We start from the raw sequence: 20,963 nt of genomic DNA, 5'->3' as shown, positions 1-20,963 counted from the left end.
TTATGTTTTTTATAGTCCTTCATGATAATTGTAATAAATTAGACCACTGAAATTTGAATATTCTGGATTATATTTTACATGCCATACCTGATGAATAGACTATATATACATATGTGTGTATTTATATTCAACACATATAAATACAGTTGTATGCTACTTACTTCCACATGCCAGTGTGGTGTACATCTGGGTGTGGATGGGAGACATTGTATCCCAAACAGAGAATTGTTCTTAACTGAACCATCCATTGGAGTGATTGAGGACTCTGTTAATAAGTTGTCTTTTACAGCAGCTTTAATTAGTTTCTGTCAGCAGCGGTAAAGCATTTTCTTCACTCTGGTCTACCAGAAGACTGGTGAGTGCCAAACCATTCCAATTCTACTGTTGTACCATACTTCCACAGGTAAATCTTGTATCATTGGGAGGGTGTAGAGTAAGGGACATGTATTTTGGTGAGAGTTTCTGGAGCTGCTGTTTGTTGAACTGTGCTTTGTTCTGCCAACACAAGGTGGATGCCTGGGCTTTTTTTCTTCAGGTGTATATAGGAGTGTGAGACTCCTGCAGGTTTTTTTGTTTGTTGGTTTTTGATTTTTTTTCCCCACAATTTTATCAGTGAAGCATTTGGAACGTTCAATTCCTTTGGTAATGGCTAGGCTTCATGCTACATGAACTGCTCACTGGTAAAATCATCTGCACTTGGACTGTAATGTTTTTCCTTAGGAATTGTGTTTTAATGACTCCGGCAGGACAGATGCACCAAACTCACTTACCCTTAATGGAACCCAATGGATTTCTGTCAGCTGCTTTTGTGTCCTTTCACTTCAAGTGTCAGCTTTTTGATTGCTTACTAGAAAAAACGTAGTAGTGGAACAAGTAAGGATTTCTTCACATGTCACCTGTATCAAGAAGGTGAATATATAAGTAGTTACAATTTCTGTTTTGAATGAAAGAATGAACTAAGAACTAGAATACATCAGGAGAGTATAGGACACTCTAGAATTAATATTGAAATTATTTTAAGTGCTTATTCATAAAATCACACTCTGTTTTTTTCTTTCTGTGAAAGCCTGAAGTGTTTTTATTTTTTTTGCTATTTGTTTTTCCAGACTTCATTTTACAGGGGGGAAAAAATTGGCTCTCAGTTGCGTTAGTATGCTTGAAATTTGTTTACTTTTAGGTAAAATGAAATACATGGCTAAATCCCTTTCTAGTTTCCTGCAAATTGATCTTAGTTGCTGTACTATCTATGGAACAATTCAGTGTGCAGTTTCCTGCATTCTCCCCAGTATTTATTTGCCCAGCAACTGTGCTATTCTAATACTGTATGCCATGAAGATTTGCTGTGCTCAGAAGCCCTATCCTGTCCTCCTGATTGGTCATGAAGATGTGAATCTCTGCCCATGCCACTATTAACCCTTGAGGGCTGCTATTCCAGAGAGCTGGAGTTTCAGAGCTGGAAGCAGACTTCCTTCTGTTTGATACTTTTGGGTGTTCTCGTAATCCACGTGAAGAAGAACATTGGTCGTGGAAGGAAAAATCTGATTGTGGAATGATGTTATTGGACGACTCAGGCACTGTTGCAGTTGAACTTAGGGAGAACTGTAGCCAGTTCCATTCTGCCATTGAAGTGGAATGGGAATGTGAGGATTAAAACAAGAATTGGTTCAGATTCCATGTAGTCCTAGGTAACAAACTGAGAATAGTTGAACAAAAAGTTGCTGACTGAATATGAGCAATATAAAAGTTGCTGAAACTGGCACTTTTATGCACTGAGCTGCCATGAGGACAACTGAGAAATACTGGCAGAGAGATTACAATGAGGAACTCAGGGTGTACTGTGTGGCTTTTAACTTGGATTAAAAATAAAGGGGATTAGTTGTTTTTATGCCTTTTACCTATCAATTATATAGGCATTATCCCTGTGCCATCTATAAGCTATAGCTTGTTAAAATAAAGTATGGCAATTTACTGATACTTTCAGTAAAGATTCCTTTTATGTCCTGAAAGAGTTTGGGTTCTTTATAAAATGAAATTTAAGCACAGCAAAATTGAAAATGATACAGTTAAATTTGTCTTCTGAAGCAAATCCTTTTTTTAAAAAAAGAAAATCAGCAGTTGGAATTGATGTATTAAAGGCTATTTATGCAAAATTATCAAAATGACAAAAAGATAAACCCCACCAAATCCTCACATTCAAATACTGTTTTAGAATGTTGAAGAGTCTCAGTTTTGCTGCTCAGTCCTGTGTAAAGCTCAGATAGTCTCCTAAACCACTCATTTTCTTAATGCTAGCAGATGTCTCGACAAAGGTAGTAACACACTGAGTTTTTAAACCAGGCCAGTGTAGATAAGCAGTTGGGATCAACAAGCTAAGCAGTGATTGCTCCTTGCATTTTTTTCTGATTTTGTTTGTCTTCTTACCTCAGGACTGATTGATGCAAATGTTGAAGACTGTAGCTGATGAAAACTACACATTATGATAGAAACTGGGTTCTAGGTGTTTCAGACTAACCTCCCTGCTCTGTGTATTTCATTGGTTTTAGTGGAGTCTTTAAATCTATTGATAAGTCATCTGGGGTATTGTGAAAATTGAATTAATATTTGTGAGGTTAGCTTTATGGTAATGAATTATCATAAAATGGATAGCATTTAGTTGTTTAGTCTGTAGAAGAGTTATTAAATCAATATTTAGTACAATGCTTGCACTACAAGCTGGAATGAAACAAAAGTGTAAGCGACCACCCTCTCATCTATGTGTTGCATGAGACAAATTTGATGTTGAAAAGATTATAGACATGTGAAAGGATGAATCATAAAGCATGTCTGCCTAAAATTTCTTAAAAGTGTAATTTTTTCAAAACACTAAAACCTTACACTTTAGCTTAATCAAAAGTGTTTTGTGATATTAAATTGTTTATGATTATACGTGATTCTTGTCTGCTATGATTGTACAAAGTGCAGTTAACATTCATCTCTCAGCTGGGGCAAGGCCTGGCTAATATGATACTCAAACATTGTCTTCTCTTCTTTTGCAATGCATACAGCTGTATGATGAATTATTTGTAAAGCCCAAGCCCTTAAATTAAATAAAGCATAACTTTTACTTTTGTCCAGTTATATTGAGATTGGAAGTAATATTTATTCAAAGTTTTTAAACAGACTATTTATACTCAATAAGCATCTCATAATATATATGAAAATTCTCCGTATCTCCATTTGTCTTGTATATTTGGCTTTGTATAAGGATAGCTTCCTGAAAAATTTGGCTAGGTTGATTCAAAATTTAAAAAAGGAAGGATCCTTTTTCTGACTCAGTGACTTACGATAGCTAATTTAAAGAATATTTTGGTGAGTGGTGAAAAATGTTATCAGTATAGGAAATGCATAGCAGTGCTACCGAGGCTGGCAGTGTGGAAAATGTTAATTGTGTCTGCAGTACTGTGTAGCAAGAAACTAGTCTCCTATCAGGCAGCTCCATGTGATCTGAGCAGTTGGAGCTGGAAGATTACACATGGGATTCTCTATCTTGAAATGTGCTCAGCGTGCTCAACCTCCAGGAGCTAGCAATACCTTCTCTAGTAATTAAAGAAAATGGCAAACCACACTAATCCTCGAATTTGGTCAAGATTTTTGTAATGTGAATTTGTTCCTAACTCTCCTTATCCTGCAGGGTTCAGCACCTTGGGGTTGCTTTTGATTCTAATGGTGCTCTATATGCATCATAGACTTCCATATTGTTTAAGTTTAGATGTGAATGGTCCTCCCCAAAGGGGTAACACTTGAACAGCACCAACAAGGGTAGCATTAAAAGAAGAGATAGAACTGGTGTTGTGAGCAGGACTGAACAGACTGGATTCCTGTCTTGAAGAGGAAATGGGAAGGAGTTTGGGGAGAGGGTGGGTTCATCTCTGTATTACTTCTGTGGTGTGTCTGTCAGTTGCTGATAAACATGCACCATTTCTTGGTGGCTGGGCCGGTCCCGATAGGGATGTTACGCATGGGGATTCACCTCCATGTATGTAATTGCACCTCCCCAGGGCAACAGGAATTTTGAATCCATGGTAGCTACATCACTGAGCAAATCTATGGTATCTTAGCAAAACTAATAGGTTTAGTGAGAACGGGTGTTATTCCACCTCTCTCTGGAACAATCATTCCTCTGTGGAGAAGTTATTTCTTTTGATGCCAAGCTACTCCTTAGTGACTGTGGTAGTGTTGATTTACCAAGAAGGTTTCTGGTTTTGTAATGTTTTGCTGGAGAATTATCAAATGGTTTGTTCGATTATTATAATGAAATGAGAGTCTTCGAAGCAGGTGATTGCATCAATCTTTTATTTAAGTACTGCTGTAATGTGAGTGCTACATTATTTCAGGTCTAAAGTTAACATACCTAGGTTTTGTTTCTCTCTTAGAGAATTACTGTTCTTTAATTACTTATCAGAATAGTAAGAACTCTTGAGTTGGGGGTGGAGGGAAGGAAAGTGAAAGTAATGGAGGGACTTAAGACCAGGGGTGTAAGGTAAAGAGAGAGAGGATGAGAACGGGGAGCAGCTCTGTAGGTAGAGGTAAGATTCTGTCCCTGGCATCCAGGTGCCATATTTGTAGCCGAGTCATATTTGAGCACAGCAGAGAAACCCCCGAGGGAGCGGTGAACCGCTGCTCTTCACTGGGGCCCTGACTTACCTTTTTGAGTGGTAGGAACACCTATAGACCGTGAGCTTGCCTCAGTGTGTGTCAGGATAACTGAGCTTTTCCTAGACCTGGATTTTAGGGGTTTTTTTTAGTGTCAGAGTCACTCTTGTGAGCAGGATGTTGTTCCCTCAAGGTTCAGGCAGGACTGCATGCTCTGGGACAGGGAAGGGAGCTGTCCCAGCCTGCAGCATTCTGTGCAGCCAACCTGCTGAGCTGCCTCTGGCCTCTGTGGTGGGGAAAGGGTCCCATGCCAGCAGGATCCATTTTGGAGTGTTTTCAGAATCTCAGCTGCAGTTGAGGCTCCTGCTGTGTTCCTGCAGGCAGTCTGGATTGACTTCTTCCTCTTCAGAAGCATGCCTGATAAATATATATGAACTATCAACATGGTAAGTAAGAAGGGATGGTATTATCCCCACATTTAGTTAGGTTTTTGATCTTGATCCATATTTTTTTTTTCAAACATGATAGTTGCTGAGCTCTGAAGATTGTCCTTCCTTTCCCCTATAGTCTCCTCTTTCTGCCTAGGCTACAATCCTTTTAGCATTTGCTACTTCCACAGTTAGTTGCCCTTTAGTCTTTTAATAATAGTAATTCCCTCTGTGTATAAATAGATAAGGCATTGATTTTCTTTTTTATGTGATGGGGTGAAAGCTCAAGCCTTATTTGTCTTTATGGAAATAATGTACTACTAAGTCAGCAGAGCAAAGAAAAGAAACTTGACAAGAACAAAGTGTATTCAGGCTTCTGCTAGTAAACCTGTGTTGGATGTTGTCATCTTCTTCAGTTTGGGGAGTCCTGTATTGTTGTATGATTTTCTGTAGTTAATGCTTGTTTCTGCAGATACTGCTGATGGAGTGCAATGTGCTTGTAATGATGGTGGTACATGCAGCTTTCACTCATGAAGCAGTCTTTAATAGCTGACAGTCTGTTGACAAATATGCAGAACACTCACTTTTTTGGGAAGATGTTTCTATTTAAAAAAAAATATTGGGATGAGTCACAAGATAATGGTACTCAAATAGCAGAAGGAAAATGACAGATTTGGAAATCCTGTTTTTTCTTAGTGGTGATTATTTAATGTGGTAAATTGACATAGTCTAGTGTATATGTAGGTCATTTGGCAACAAACTATTTTAGTTATCTGGGTATTCATGCATTTTGGTCTTCCGGTAAAATTCCATTTCCAGGTGGTGTTAGAATATAAGTGATTTACTGGGTATAGATTGGCTTCTTTAAAGAACTTGTGCATTTGCCCAAATTTGAATAATGTTAGTAACTGATTAAATCCTCCTTCTGTTCCAAGAAGTTTCAGGTGGGGTTTCTTCTTCTCTCTCCTCAGCCATATGTCACTTAATTTTAGGTATATTACTTAGGGAAATACAGAACCTTTGTCCTAAGGAAACAACTTGTTGGTGGGTTTGGAGATCTTCAGAGGAACATGTTAGGCAGCCAGCACTTGCCTCTGCCCAGAAGACTACAGTTCTCTTTCTGTATGCTTTCTTTGTATTACTGCAAGCAATATGAGTCTCCAGTGCTTCTTGTGCTTCTCTCAGTTTTCCAAGATGCTGCAAAGTGTAAAATAAAAATTTTTTAGGGAACTGAGATCTTTGCATGGGAAAACACAGACTTGCTGAGTTTTGAGACTGCTCAGCCTTTTTGTAGCTCAGATGTCTTACCCTACCCAGCTTTCTCAACTCATGTATGCCATGGCATGGACTCAGAGAAGAAATAGCACATCCAATAAGCTTTCTAGTCAGATTTCTTCTGAAATTCCAGTAACTTTTCCATCTTTTTCCAGTGAAAATCAAATAATTTTCATAGATGACTTCAAGATTTTATTGGTTTGATGTTAAAAAGTAAAGAAAAATAATGCCTTAACACAAGGATGTAAAAGCTTAAGCAAGAGACTAATGAAATAAACTGATTAGTGGATCTCCATGGTTACATTTGATGATTTCTGCTTGGTATCTGATAGTTTATAAGTGAGGTACAAAAATTATTTTGTTACATGCTAAAAATTTTTTCTCTTATCTTATTTTCCTCTTTCTTTTTTCACCCTAGCATCTTATTCCCATTGTCTTTTACTGCAGGCCACTTTTTGAAACCTTTTGTGGATTGGATGGGATGGGATGGGATAGGATATGATACCATTTAAGGGCTTTCCATGTAACTTGACTTGTAACTCTTGGGGATTTGAAGGCTACAAATATAGCTATTGGTTTAAATATAGTAGAGAAGAAAGCATTTTCTAAAGTCTTTCTTACATGTTTATTTGACTTGTATTTAAAGCGGTTAGGAAATTTTGGTTCATACCCATTTCCTTTTTATAGTCTAACTGCATTTCATAAAGGGAAATTTCCTTTCCTTTGCTTCCTAATTCTGGAAGGATTTTTCATTTCCACCAGTTTCTTGGTTTTGTTTTGGCTCCTTGGATCACTTCAAACTGAGAGCAAGACTTGACTAATCAAGAAGTCAAATTCAGAGAGCCAAATACAAGGGAATTGTACTGCAGTTGAAATTTGGAAAGAGCTTCTTGAAAATGGGATCGTGAAAGTGATTGTTAAAGGGAGTGATGCAACACGTAACATTCACTCATGTCTAAGTGAAGACTTCAACCTGTGAGGAAGTGCTTAGCTAAAAGTTCCATTTGTTCTACAGCTTGGTGTAACCAAATACACTATTATTGAGTTAATTATCTTTCTAATATAAACCTGACACTGATTTTTGCACTGATTTTAGAGTACAACAATTAAAATCAGGTATCTGTTTCTTTAGCATCAATATAAAATTATTCTTTTTTTTTCTTAATTCCTTTTGATAGCTTTTATTTCCTTTGTTTATGCCGTTGTTTTTGGATCTGCTGTTTATTTTTCTCATCATGTGAGACTGATTGTTTCTATACATTGTTGTCTCATTCTTGTTGCTAACAGGAGAAACTTAACTTCGCAAGAGAACTGACTGACTGGTATGCTGCTTGCTTACTGACACAATATCCATCTTTTCTTTTAATGTTATTAGTAACATTACTTCTAGAATGTCTGTACTTGCTTCCAAATATCACAATCATTGCCTTGCCCTCCCTTCCCTCCCCCCCTCCAATTGAATTACATTAGACAAGCACTGAAATGGATAAATAGATACAGAAATAACTCATGGACAACATGAGAAAATAGCCATCAAACAAATATCTTTTATTTAAAAGTCTCAGTAATGTTGTGGTAAAGCACTGTAATTAAGGCCAGGAGATTTTCAGACTTGTGCACTCATAAATCTATGTCAGACCTTATTAGGAGAATGAAAGCATTTGGTTGCACACTTTGTGTGTAAATCCAAGGCTGAAGTGTTTCTGTAATACGAAAAAAAATTAATTTCACAACCTCTACTCCAATAGTTGACAACTTCATTTTTCAGGAAAATGCTGTCTGCAAGATACCCATCAGTTAGGCAACGTTCTAGCTAAATTGCATCATGAGCTTATTAACTCCCATCTAGTCATGGCTGATTAATCACTCCTCCTGGTGCCTTGTTTTATTAAAATCTGTTTTCTGTGCCACTGACCAGCAAACTGCTGTCTAATTTCATGTGTGGGATAGTCCTTGCTGTGGATTAAAGTGAAGCCCTTATCCTCTGATCTGAAGGACTGTGTGAAGGAGTCATCATATTCAAGTGTCTTGCATGTATAATTATCCTTCTGTGTTTAAAGGATGGAGAAAATGTGTGTTTTCTCACAGAGCTGAAAAGCTTTCCTGTGCTTCTAAGACAGAATGGAGCCATTTTGGGATAGGAATGCAACTGTAGCTGGTGGATTTTTGAATATTCAAATCACCTATCTCCAACTGTGGAACTCTGAATTCATTAATTACTTTGTATTAGTAAGCAGCAAGATAACACAGAGAGCTGGCAGCTTTGTCATTTTCTCAGCATGGGAGGAGGGTGAAAGTAATTTCATCTCTCATGCCAGCGGAAGGAGGTAACACCTCCCATTTCTTTTAATAAGTGTTCTGTATGTTAATGAATAAGCCAAGTTACCAAGGTACTTCCTTAAAAAATAGTATGAAGACTGGCAGTTAAATGCACTCTTGACAATTTAAGCTCTCTGATTCACACTAGAGTAGCCTAGTTAATAACCTATTTGAAAGCTAACAGCAGCTGTGAATATGACAGGCTGAAAATGTTTTCAGGTTTGCCAGAACCCCCCCATGTAGCAAGGAAGAGTCAGAAATGTACCAGAGGTTTCTTGACATCACAAACCAGAGCTGTTTTAGTTTCCTAGTACTGACCAAAAAGTTTTCTTAATCAAACTTTCAAGCAAAAAGGCCAAGTTATAGCTTCTTATTTCTATACTTTGAGTTTTTCTCGTAGTCTAGGGATTGTCTACAGGTACCAGTCATAACTCACTGAAATAACAAAATGCAGTAATTTTCTTAAGAAGATTTTTTGGATAAGTCTTTATCAGATGGCAGTGTCTTGTAAAGAGGGACTGAGCTGCTATGTCAAACAATGTTAATTTGTACTTGCTGCAAGGTCTGCCATCCCAAAATTTTGAGTTTACATGACCTAAGTGCTTCTTACTGCAAAGAAAGAAAGAAAGTGACAGAAAGAAGAGGAAGGAGAGGAAGAGGATTTCAGCGTTTAATGCAGTCTGGGTTTTTGTATCATGTAGATTTGCTACCAGTGGAAAACTTTATGAAAAGATGAAATAGTTTAATAGAGTCTTATTCTACTTTAAATACTGTCTACTCACAGCTATTGTAGAGATGCCAATACTGAAAATAGGGACAGGAAGTAAAACAGTGGGAAAGAAAGTATAGAGTTTTTACAGAGAAAGGCATAATGCCATTTTCTCCTCAGTGCACCTTATGTAGCATCAGAAGTGATTGCTAGCAGGTCATTTCAAATAAGGCAAAAATAATATGGCTTGGCTTTGATCAACTGCACTTTGATCAACTGCAAGTACTGGAACAGATCAAGAATGGCAGGCACAGTGTTTTTGCATTCTGCTTATCCTCAGGGTCAGGCAAGGACAGGAATAAAATCATGATCCATTTCACATCACAGAATTGTGACACGCAAATACTTCTGGCCTGGCATATGGGCTCTTCTTTGGTGTGTGCATCGTGTTTGGGATGAGGATGTATGGCATGAAAGAAAACATTTCTGTTATCCTAGACAAGTTTCCTATTTTGGAGGTAGATAGCAGCAAGGCTTTTTCTGGCCTTACCATGACCCTCGGAGTGCTAATGTGCTCAAAGTTTTCTTTCTAGGGTGATGATCAGTAAAAAATTATGTTGGAGGAAGAGAACTTGGTTTCTACCCAGTAACATTTTCTGATCTAAGTTGCATGCAGAGAAGGAGTTGAAAGAAATAGACATGAAAGCACAGCTCTTAAAGTGTCTTGAAGACAAATATCTACACTGGAAGACAGCCCTGGGCTGGAAGAGAAGGCGTATCACCAATTACCTTGTTAAGTATTAAATTCAGGAAGTCGTGGTGTCTATGAAACTAAACAAGTGTTGCAATAGAAGTAAAGAATACAATTCAGTTTTGAATCTAGTTCAGTTCTACTTATTCTCACCTTGCTTGTCTTTATTAAAATTTTAGACAAAGATTTTGCTGTATGTTCTCAGTTTCCACAACAGAGAAATGGGGGAAAAAAAATAAAAGACAATTTTAAAAATAAGAGTTTAGTTCAGAAAAATGAGTTTAAGTGCAAGGGAAGATTTAACATCTACTAACAGATGTTATACATTTCATTAAGGTTTCAGTCACAATCCCATTGGTGGATCATGGCAATATATTATAAGTATCATGGCAGTTCTAGAGAATGTGATTAGCCAGAGTCAGCTGATATTCTCCTATACACTGTGAAATAAAATTCTGTAGTGTTTTTGTGTGCTGCTCAAGAAGATGAAAGAAAACAGAATACAGAAGCCAGAATTAGGAATGGGAGGTTGTTTTCACAGATTAAAGTAGCTTACTTTGCAGCTTTTGCACTCATAATTAAAGCCTCTGTATTAGTGGTTATTCAGCACATGTTCTGTGAGCTTGCTTTTTGTCAAATTTAAAAAATGAGTTTGTGAATGACTCCTCATGAAGCTAATGAGATCCCTCTTTATTTCTCTTTGGTTAGTTCACATCTCCGTATGGCAAGAGAAAGTAGGGGTAGCAGAATAACATTCTTGCTCTTTTAACTGGCTTTTATGTTTAGTTAGTGTAGTTCTGGGTATCTGCAGTGCTTGGGAAAAAAAATGATGCAAAAAACAGCTTTGCAGTTTGGATTAAATGCATTTAAAATGAATGCTTCATTGAAAAGATTGGAGCTCTGATGTGCCCCTGAAGTCAGCAAGTGCATATCACTCTGAAGTTTTGGGATTAGCATAGCAGTAAATTTTTAGGTTTTGGCTGTATGTTCCTCACTGAGAGTTCTTACTAGAGCTACATGAAATTTTAAGGGAAATATTAAGACACCTTAGTATAGTGGTCTCTTCTAGCTCAAGAAGGGAGATTATTTCATCATTCTAAATGCTGTCTTTGATATTTTTCTTGGTTCTTAGAAGAAAACTTGGAATCCTTGGGTTTAATTTCATAGCACTACTTGTATATTTTAGACACCCAGATATATGGGTGCTGGACCATTTTATTATCCACTACTCTCTAGTTTCAAGTGTATAATTTTTACTCGTTAACTTTTGTTGGTGGCTGCTTGCTAGCAGTAGGCAGTGAATTAATTATTTTGAGTTCAAATTAGAAGCTTTCTGTAAAATTATTATTGTAGTATAAGTAGTTCACAGTCACTAAACAAATCCCAGAGATATTACATCCTTCTTTTTCTGACTCTGATGTTCTCATGGCAAGATAATAATTCCTGTACTCAGAATTGTCATATGCCAATGTACTCACTACATTTTGTTCTCCAGTGTTAGACAGGGTCATGTTCTTTTCTTTTTTCCTCAGAAAGTCTTTGAGTACCCAGGTACATAAAGACTGTTTCTAAGTAGCACACTGTATTTGAGGTGTATATATTTTAATATGGATCCTGCATCCTCTGCTGGAGGAACTGTTGTCAATCCAGATACTCTCTGGGTAAAGAAAAAGAGAAAAATCAATATATACCTACCTAAATGTTTTATTTTTCCAAAGAAATATGATTTAGTGGTCAGGAGAGAAAGTGAGCTGGATGAAGAAAAGTTTTTGAATTCCAAGGAATCTGGATTTTTTTTTGTTTGTTTGTTTTATTTTTTAACAAAGGAAAAATTCCTGTGCTCTATGAATTCAATGATTGTACTGTTCTTTTGGACTGTGTTTAACGTAAGGTGTGATTGAAATGAAGCAGTTACTTTGAGATGCCAAACTGAGAGGGATCTTAAGAAGTGACTGCCAGTCCCTGCCTACCATGTCCCCAGCCCTTCCTGAATGTTAAGCCTTCCTAGACCACTTGAAATATCTACATCTCCTAACAGGTGAACAAGTAAGCAAAACCTGAGCTGAGTAATTTATTGTAAGAACAGGTAATTTCAAGTCCAAGGAACCTTAAGCACTCCAAAAAAGAGAGGTAACAAAATGTGGTCTGGTAGAAGAGAATGTTAGAATTTGTTTACTTGTTTGTTCAGTTTCTAGTGTGTATGTGGATTTTTTGTTTGTTTTGTTTTGTTATGTTTTTAATTGTTTTTCATTTCTCCCCTTGGATTAATGACTAATGCATATACAGCAGCAGAAACTTTGAATCTTAGTGTTTCCTGAATTTGGATGGGTGCTGGGAAATCCATGGGAAAAGGGTTCCTATGGCTTCTAGTCTTGAAGACAGACAAAAGATGGAGGTGTCAGTGTGTAACAGAATCTGTATTTAGCTGTGCTGTGAAGCCTTTGCTTGCCTGTTTTCTAAATCATAGCTTAGATCTTAGATACGTGTGCTAGACTGAGGTATCCGTTGTTTCATTTCTGTTTATGTAAGCTTTACATTTAGGTTGTCTACGTTAGGGCAATTACTCTTGGATACAAGTAATTTTGTTTGTTTTTATCTTTACCTAATCCGCGTCCCTAGAAATTTCCAGATGAGTAAATATAATCTTCTATCATGCTTATGCCCATTTCCTCCCCCAAACTGGATACTAAATGTCCAGGTCACAAGTCTTCCAGAACAGGTTCCAAAAGCAGACAAACTTTTATCTCCGTATGTTGCACAAACAAGTTTTAGAACTTGTGAGGAATTGGTCTGTAAGAAAGCAATGTCTCCTTGTCACTTGAGTCACTCAAAGAGCCCTCCCACAGACAAAGTGGGAGCACAGCAGGACCTGGGAGGTCTCTGATGAAGCTCACTGCAGAAGGTCTGTGAAATATGGCTGTAATTACGAATGGAAGATCTGATTGTGCTGTGCACTGTGCCACACTTTCAGAATCAGATCTCTCTTGATAAGTTCGTAGTCTTTCCCATGTGGGTGTCAAATTGCATGATTTGACAAGTGTACATGCCCAGTTCAAGTGGCTGTCTTGAGAGACATTCTATTTAAACATGAATATACCAATGCAGAATTAGTGTGTGCAGTATAGAAGTACTTGGAAAATATTGCATGTGACTCATGAAGCTATCTGGTGTCCATTAAAATACAGTAAACAGACAATTCAGCAATTATAAGGCAATTAATTGTAAAACTGATAATGGCTGTTGTGCCATTTTGAGTGGGTTCTCTCGTAACAGTTGAGGCTGCCTTGTTCACTTGCGCTTTGGGACAGCAATTTATTCTCAGAGCAAGGCAATAAAACATGCATCACCTCTTTCTAGCATTGTCACACTGGCAAATTGCTTGCAGCGCTGTTTTCATAGCGTATACAATTTAACAAAGCAAAGATGTATCAAAGGCAAGGTAATAAAATAAATACTTGTACATATATTGTTTGGTTTTTTAAATTAAGGCAGTGTAGTTGCATTTAGATTTAAATTATTGCTTACTTTTATAACTTGCCAAGATCTTATAAAACCATTTCTTATCTTGTATCTGTTTTAAAATGTTTAGCTGTTTTTAAGGAGGCATTTCTGCAGCTGTGGTTGATAAAAAAGTTCGCAGTAAAGATTGCTAAAAAAAGAAATGGGGGCAAATCAGAATTTTGTGTACTAGCATCACTGAACAAAAATATAGTTGCCCTTTAATTGAAATGTATATTAAAAGTGAGAAAGTGTGTTTTGAATAGAGCTATTTTACCAGATGAGAACTAAATACATTGCCTTTTATTACAGTAATTTCACAAGCAATTTGACATTCAGATATTACTGGTTTTGAAAATTGTTCCTGCTTTGCACTAAGCTATCTTAAATTATTAAACTTTTATGTGGCATCTGCTAACAAAAGGTCAATATGTGCCTGCAGTAAAACCACTGAAGGCATGATACTCTGCAGTGTTTTCTGTGCAAAGTCGAGAGACCAATCTACTTCAGATATACTGCTCTTAGTGCCATCTAAGTATTTAAAAATTAGTGGCATACTAACTGTTCTAGTTGCTGAAATATGTTCTAGTAGATATTCTCAATCCTTTCTGAGACTGTAAGATAGTCCAAAGACTTTTTAGAGAGAGTAATTTAAAATGTTTCCTTAATGGGTCCTGAAAGAGTTGTGTTAATACAAGACCTTAAACTTTTGGAGTTATTTTAACTTTCCCCATAGAAGAAATGGATGACATTTTTATGTCTGTTACAGCTGTTATGGCACATTTTTATCTGCTATTCTCTGTTCTTATGCAAGGTACTCTCATTATGCTGCAGGTTGTAGGGTCAGGGTTTGACAGGTACCCCTAATTTTAACTCATGGCATTTTTTAAAATGGCAAACCATGAATAGCAGCAGTGAAACCTTTTCAAGTGAATGATGTCCATTAGTGGCAGAGCTTTACTCAAGAGGAAATGGAGATTGATTTGTAGGATACTGTGTTCTGCATTTTTGACTGGTTGGTACTGAATACAGTGTGGAAATAATTCAGCATCAGTCTTCCTTTGCTGCCTCTTATCTGATTTTAGAAGGACGTTTTTGACTTCTAGAATTTAGAATAATCTAGAATTATTTGAAGTGCTTTCCACAAAATAAAGACAAAGTGAGCTGCTGGCATTTTAAAGAGAAGGTGCCGGGAGAATATGTTCATTACTAGAAGCTATAGAATAGAATACATTTTCTTTCATACTAGATACATTTCTGAAAATATGAAATGTTAACTTCAAAATAGACTTTGATATGCTTTATTTAAGGAAAGAGATTTACTGATTTCTTGCTTTTTCTTTCTACAGCTAGTTGATGTGGAAAAATGGGTATGTGATTCTGTCTTTTATTCACTTGATCCCAAATGTTTCATGTTGCCACTGAGTCTAACCTGTCTGTTTTGATACCCTGTGTGTTCATGACCCTTCAACTTGCACGGCTCAAAAAAACAAACAAAAAAAAGAGACGAATACATGGTCATGTAAAATCTGGTCACTTCTGAATTGTCCTACCAAATTTTATGTTACCAAAATGAATTTTATCTCTTCAAATTTGATCACAGAATCGTGTAACATAAATGTATGATTATTCCCTTTCAGTTTTGAGCCCTGCTGTCTAATGTTATAACTCCATTCTGTAATCCACCCTGTCTTTTCCAGTATAGACTCTGTAATCTTAAACTGCATGATAGTAAGATAGTTAATACTAATAAATAATGTGTGATGCTATGTGTAGCTGCAACTATGAAAAATATATTTGGTGGTAGAGAACAGCCGCTAAAGAATAAAACCAATATTTCCTAGATCTTAGCAAATAAAGTACAATTCTCTGCTTAATGTGTTGTTATGGCCTCTCCTAATGTGTCTGTGTATACCATACACATTTGTTTGGGCATCTGATATAACTTCCCTCTGTGGCACATATTTATGTATGTTTTTCTTCAATGTAATCTCTAACACCAGTGTTATGTATGAGTTAGTGGTCATAAAATGTGTGTAGACTTGTTTGTTCTCCTTGAAAGTATTAGAGGCCTCACTGAAAGCTTGGGCTATAATAGGTCTCCTTGGTTTCTTAATACTTAGTTTGGGCTGCACATGACCAGAGACACCCCCAGGTGTCTTCTGAAATATGGCCAATAACATAACTATAGCACTGGTCTCATTTTATTTCAGCCAGAAATTACAGAATTTTAATCTTTGACTACTACATCTTTATAGTAAGTAGTGACTCAAGTTAGAGTTTGAGACTCCTGTAGGTAAGTGCGTTGTTTAAATAGTGGCTTAGCCTCTTCAACACCGTTTCTACTGTACTCAAAAAATGTCTGTGTCATGTCGCATATGCAGGTAGATGTTTATAATATTTATTAAGCAATAACTAATAACTAAATAATAACTAATAATAGCAGTTAAGTATTAATTTTTGCTAATTGTATCAGTATGACAGCATTATCCATGTTCTATGGATCTGGTATTTATGACAACCAGCAATTGTTATGCAAATGATTTTAAGTGTTTTACGACATACTGATGGTCAGGTTATCTTTTCTTTTTGTCCAGGTTTTAATTATGATTAAGAAAGCTTGGTTATGCATCTTTAGATTCTGTTATTTCACTCCTATGAATAATTTTATATAAAGAGAAAAAACAGCAATAAAAAACATGTTCAGTACTGTACAGGCACCTCTCCTCATAGACCACAATGCATGAAATACTATATGCCAGAAGTTTATTGGTGACACTGAGGTGGCTTATTTATGACTAAAGCGTTCATAATCTGTTCATGGAACATGGAAAGTCTAGTATTACTTGCATAAATAGAAATCAGATCTGCTATTCTGGTGGGACTTATTATTATTACTATTATTATTATTATTATTTAATTCAGAACTTAGTAACATCAAAATCTTGCTTTGGAAAGACAGTTTCATCATAATGTGTCCTTAAACCATTTTAAAAAGACCTGGTTCCCATGAGAGCAAAGCTAAATGTGTCATTCCAAGTTGCATTGGGTAAAGACTTTTCCTAATAGGCTGTCTGGATTATAATCAGTCTTTCTGATGGGGTTGGAGTGCATACTGGCTTTACTTCATACATAAAACTATTCTCTCCCAGATGAAGCTCCAGTCTGGCCTGTAAAGCAGCTTTTAAGTCCCTCTGTAATTCCAGAGTGATACCAAAGGTCTTATGGAGGACTGGAGGTATAGTGAATTAATGCAGTAGAAAGCTGGCTGTTATATTGCTGCTTGGGCACTGAGGCAGACACCTCACTCTAACGCATGCATTTCTTGATAAGCTGTTTTCCAGTATACAACACACAAGGTTAATGCAAGTGTGTTTGGTTATATCTATCTGTGCAAACCTTAAAGCCCAAGCCCAGAGGGAAGCTTCATGTCAAATTAATGAGCAAATTACTAGCTGAACTTTGTTGTAAGCAGTTTCATGCTGTTCAAAGGATGAGATAAAGTAATTCACTTCTGAGCTGTTCTACCCTGTAAAGTGTACTAACAAAAGTTTTAGATGAAAATACTCTGGTTCCTGTGTACTTCTATAAAACTATAATTCTTACTGTGATTTTGTTCCAAAATCTTTATTCTACTGAAGGGATGTGCTGGCAGCTGCAACTGGGTACAAATTAAATGGTTTTAAGATACTTGTTGAACTCTTGGTTTCATCCTTTTGACACTGAACAGGTGTGAGTGTGAAGGCTTGTAGGTCTGCTTCAGTGCAGAATCAAGCAGATTAATGACATCTTGCCCAATGCATCCTGGCTCCCATTTCATATCTGAAACTGCCTTTTCTGCTTTTTCTAAAACTACCAATGTGGGGAATCCCAAGTATTTGATGAAAGAGATTATTTAATTTGAACCAAAATTTAGAAGACCCTGAATGTATTTTCTTTACAGAGAAAATGACAGTAATTAAGTAAGATGAAACTGAATAATACATAGTGAAAGGAATTCCTTTAATCTCCATATTTTTTCTCTTTTAATGTATTTATGAAATAAGAGAAGTAGTATTAAAGTGTCTCTTTCTGTGAATTAGCAATGTGCTTGCAAATTTGTGATCTCAAGGGAAATGTTGTATACTTGCAGGACTAATGTACTCATAAAAGCACCTGAGTGTCTGCCTTGACTTTCAGGATAACTTCTTAGCTCTGCAACAGGTTTCAGTGTAAGGATAAGAAATTTTCTTGGGTATCTCTGGTGATGTGATGATTTGGCCTTTTTTTACATATTTGACTACGTCTAGTTGGTAAATTATTTTGAAAATTTAGCCTTAAGAGACATCCAGAATTATTATTTTCAGGAGGGATTGCTGTCAAGAGCTTTTTACCTGAAAGGAAATGAAGTGTACTGTTTCTTAAATTCAGAGTGCAATGTACAAGGATCTTCATGTTTACCCTGGCTGATGGCAAAGCTATGCTAATTATAACATTGTAGGATTGTCTTCAATTTTTGAGACAGAGAGGATAATGATAAACGTTTTAAATGTTCCACTGAGGGTAATGGTAATTTTTTTCTCTTCCCCTTGAGGAGCTACTATATTAGCTCAGTTTTATGCCACTAGTAAAGCTAATTTTCAATTTCTTTGGAGAAAAGAAACTTCCAGAGTAAGGAAGACACTTTAGACACTTGTTAAAAGAACCGCTTTCACTACAGGGACTTCTGAGCTGAGAAGCAGTGAATAAATTCTCGCTTTGATAGTGCAGGTTGGATAAATAAAACAAATGGAATTTGACTGGAGGAAGCAACCTAGGGTTCTTGTAGAGGTTGGAGTGAGCCACACAACAAAGCTTCATCAAGGGAAATGATTTAAGTAGTACGTCTTCAGTGCTATTAAAGTAATTAATTGCACATTAGTACTTTATAATCAGTATGATTTTCAAGCATTACATGAATTATATAAGGACAATTTTTTCTTATAATTTCTTGTTCACACAGTTAATTTGCTTAAATATAGATTAATTTTTCATATTACTGTGGGAGAATGTTCTTTGTGCACAAATATTTAATCCCTCAATATAAAGAATTTGCATTCAAATTTTAGATGTAACATAGACTGCAGACATGGCTCAATGTAGGGAGTAATATGAGCAGTGTTAACTCAGTTTCAAATACTGAGAACTCGGTTCCAATACATGTCTTGAAGGAAAATGTGTGATGAGACTGTATGATGTTAAAGTGAACAGGCATATCAAAATGGAGTGACTATGGAAATGCTGCTTAAAATGCCACACGTGCAGTGATAGTTTCAACCACATCTATAATTCCATCCTTAATGTATTGTATATTCTATCAGATGCTAATTGAAGCCCAAGTCTAATTCACATCAGCAAAAGAAACTAATACAAACATTTTCTAAGTACACTTTTTAATTTCAAAAGAAATCTGTGTGCAAATTGATTGAAACTTATCTCAATCAAATAGTGGCATTTCCAAATGTATGCTAGGGTCTCCTTGGTGTTTCTCTGGCAGTCTCTATTATAGATCTGAGAATTTCGAGCTGTGTTCTATGTAGCAATAGCAATTTCTGTGAATTAAGGCAAACATTCTCAGTTTACTTGTTTTCAATACTTGTTGGATAGGTTAGTGTAAAGATCTAATAGTTCTATTTTAGCAAATGGAATGCTAAAATATTGTAAAAAAGATGTAGTCAGGAGATGATATCTAAATTAAAGGATTTTTTTGGCAACTTTCCTATTAAAAAATTCCAAATAAAATAGAAATAATATTTTTCTCTTTGCATCTAGCCAGGAAGCCCAAGAATTAAGGTGAAATTATGATAAATTAGAATAGTATGTGATAAGCTACCTGAAAGCTGTCCAAGGAGCCGAGGAATATAATGGCATCAAACGGCAGTAAATATTTACGTTAAAAACCCATTAGTGTTCTCAGGTAAACAGTCAGTAGGTTTAAAATGTCAATTATTTGCTTTATTTTGAGAAGGAGGAAATAATTAGAAAGACAAATAGAATGACAGGTGTTAGGTTCCTCAAATATAATGATTTGAAATTCTGCAAAGGTGTGGGTTTTTTTTTTGTTTTGTTGTTTTTTTTTTTTTTTTTTTTTTGTTTTGTTGTTTTTTTTTTTTTTGGTTTTTTTTACTTTTCCTTTTTCAGGTCCTATTCCAAACCAGTCAGGTATTCTGGCTGCTGAGTGCTCAGTTTAGTTCCTCTGTGAGGATATTTGTTTGATGCTAAGCACTCACACAAGTGTTTGTCCCTGAAAGATCAGATAACATAATGCAACTGAAGACTTAATCAGAGGAGTATGATTATGCTGTTGTTGGTTGCATTCAATTACCAGTCCTACCTCTCAGGACAACTTCTGGAAAAAGTGGACACTAGAGAAACAGCATTAAAAATTAGAAAACGCTGATTTCTTTAACAAGTGAAGGAGAAAGTGATATTTTCAATGCATTTCATCACCAAATTTGCTTTGGTCTCACTTTCCCAGGATTTGCTATGCTCACTGCTTAGTCCCCTCATCCCAGTCGCAATGGAGTGCTTTTGCCACTCATCCCTAGTCAGGCTCACTTTGACCTCCAATACAGTCAGCTGGGATCCCCCTGTCACTCCTGAAATACAAATAGGAATTGAAGGCATTACAACTGTACACTGGTGTCTAGTAGAGCCTATTACTGCTGTGGGTCTGATGAGCCAGACCATTGGATCCACACAGTAAAGTCCCTTTGTTCCTTTCATCCATCTTTCTGTGGGCAAGGCCCTTGTAGTCATAGCAATAGTTTTGACTACTCACTTCTTGTAAATATGAACCAGAAGTCCCTTCAATCAAGAGTAAGATCAGCCCTTCTGCTCTGGGGAACTGCCCACAGGAAACTGGACCAGCAATTTTCCTGGAAGAGTCCCATTTGTGAGTGTTTTTACTTGCAACTCACGTATTTGTACCTCTAGGACTGAGGCAGATTTTCCAGCTTAGTTCCTCATCTCTTCTCTGAGGTCATTCACTGTGTGCGTACAAACCACAGGGCTGTGTGTCCTCTCTTTTGAGCAGAGGAAAGCTTACCCCTAATAGTGGAAATACTGGTCCATACTGGTGGGGAGTTGGATCTCTGTGCTGCTGGACCAGTTTTTCCACAGCTGAGATGATGAAGGAAGAAAGGTTTTCTTTGTGATACTGGAGTTGGCCAGCCAATTCATCCACCTCCAGTATGGCTTATTTCCTCAGGTGCTGGTTACTTTTCTCCATGGTGTTCCACTTGCCTAGGTGACATACAATATCTTTCTTGAAAGGATACCTTCCTTTCACATCTGACAGAGGTCACCTTCAGAACCCAAGGACTTGTACCCC

At 36.6% G+C, this 20,963-nt stretch overlaps 1 protein-coding gene across 1 annotated transcript in view; it reads left to right on the top strand.

Annotated features, from left to right (window-relative positions):
- RYR2 (ryanodine receptor 2) overlaps positions 1-20,963 on the top strand; it is a 286,628-nt gene that overhangs the window by 24,643 nt on the left and 241,022 nt on the right. The window contains exon 5 of the mRNA XM_062489006.1: positions 14,962-14,982. Coding sequence (XP_062344990.1) covers positions 14,962-14,982 — 21 coding nt within the window. The remainder of the gene's footprint in view (positions 1-14,961; positions 14,983-20,963) is intronic.

The sequence above is a fragment of the Cinclus cinclus genome, chromosome 3 (assembly GCF_963662255.1).
Source record: "Cinclus cinclus chromosome 3, bCinCin1.1, whole genome shotgun sequence".
NCBI lineage: Eukaryota > Metazoa > Chordata > Aves > Passeriformes > Cinclidae > Cinclus > Cinclus cinclus.
The sequence above is the reverse complement of the archived record's forward strand: the minus strand, read 5'-3'. Positions and strand labels throughout refer to the sequence as shown.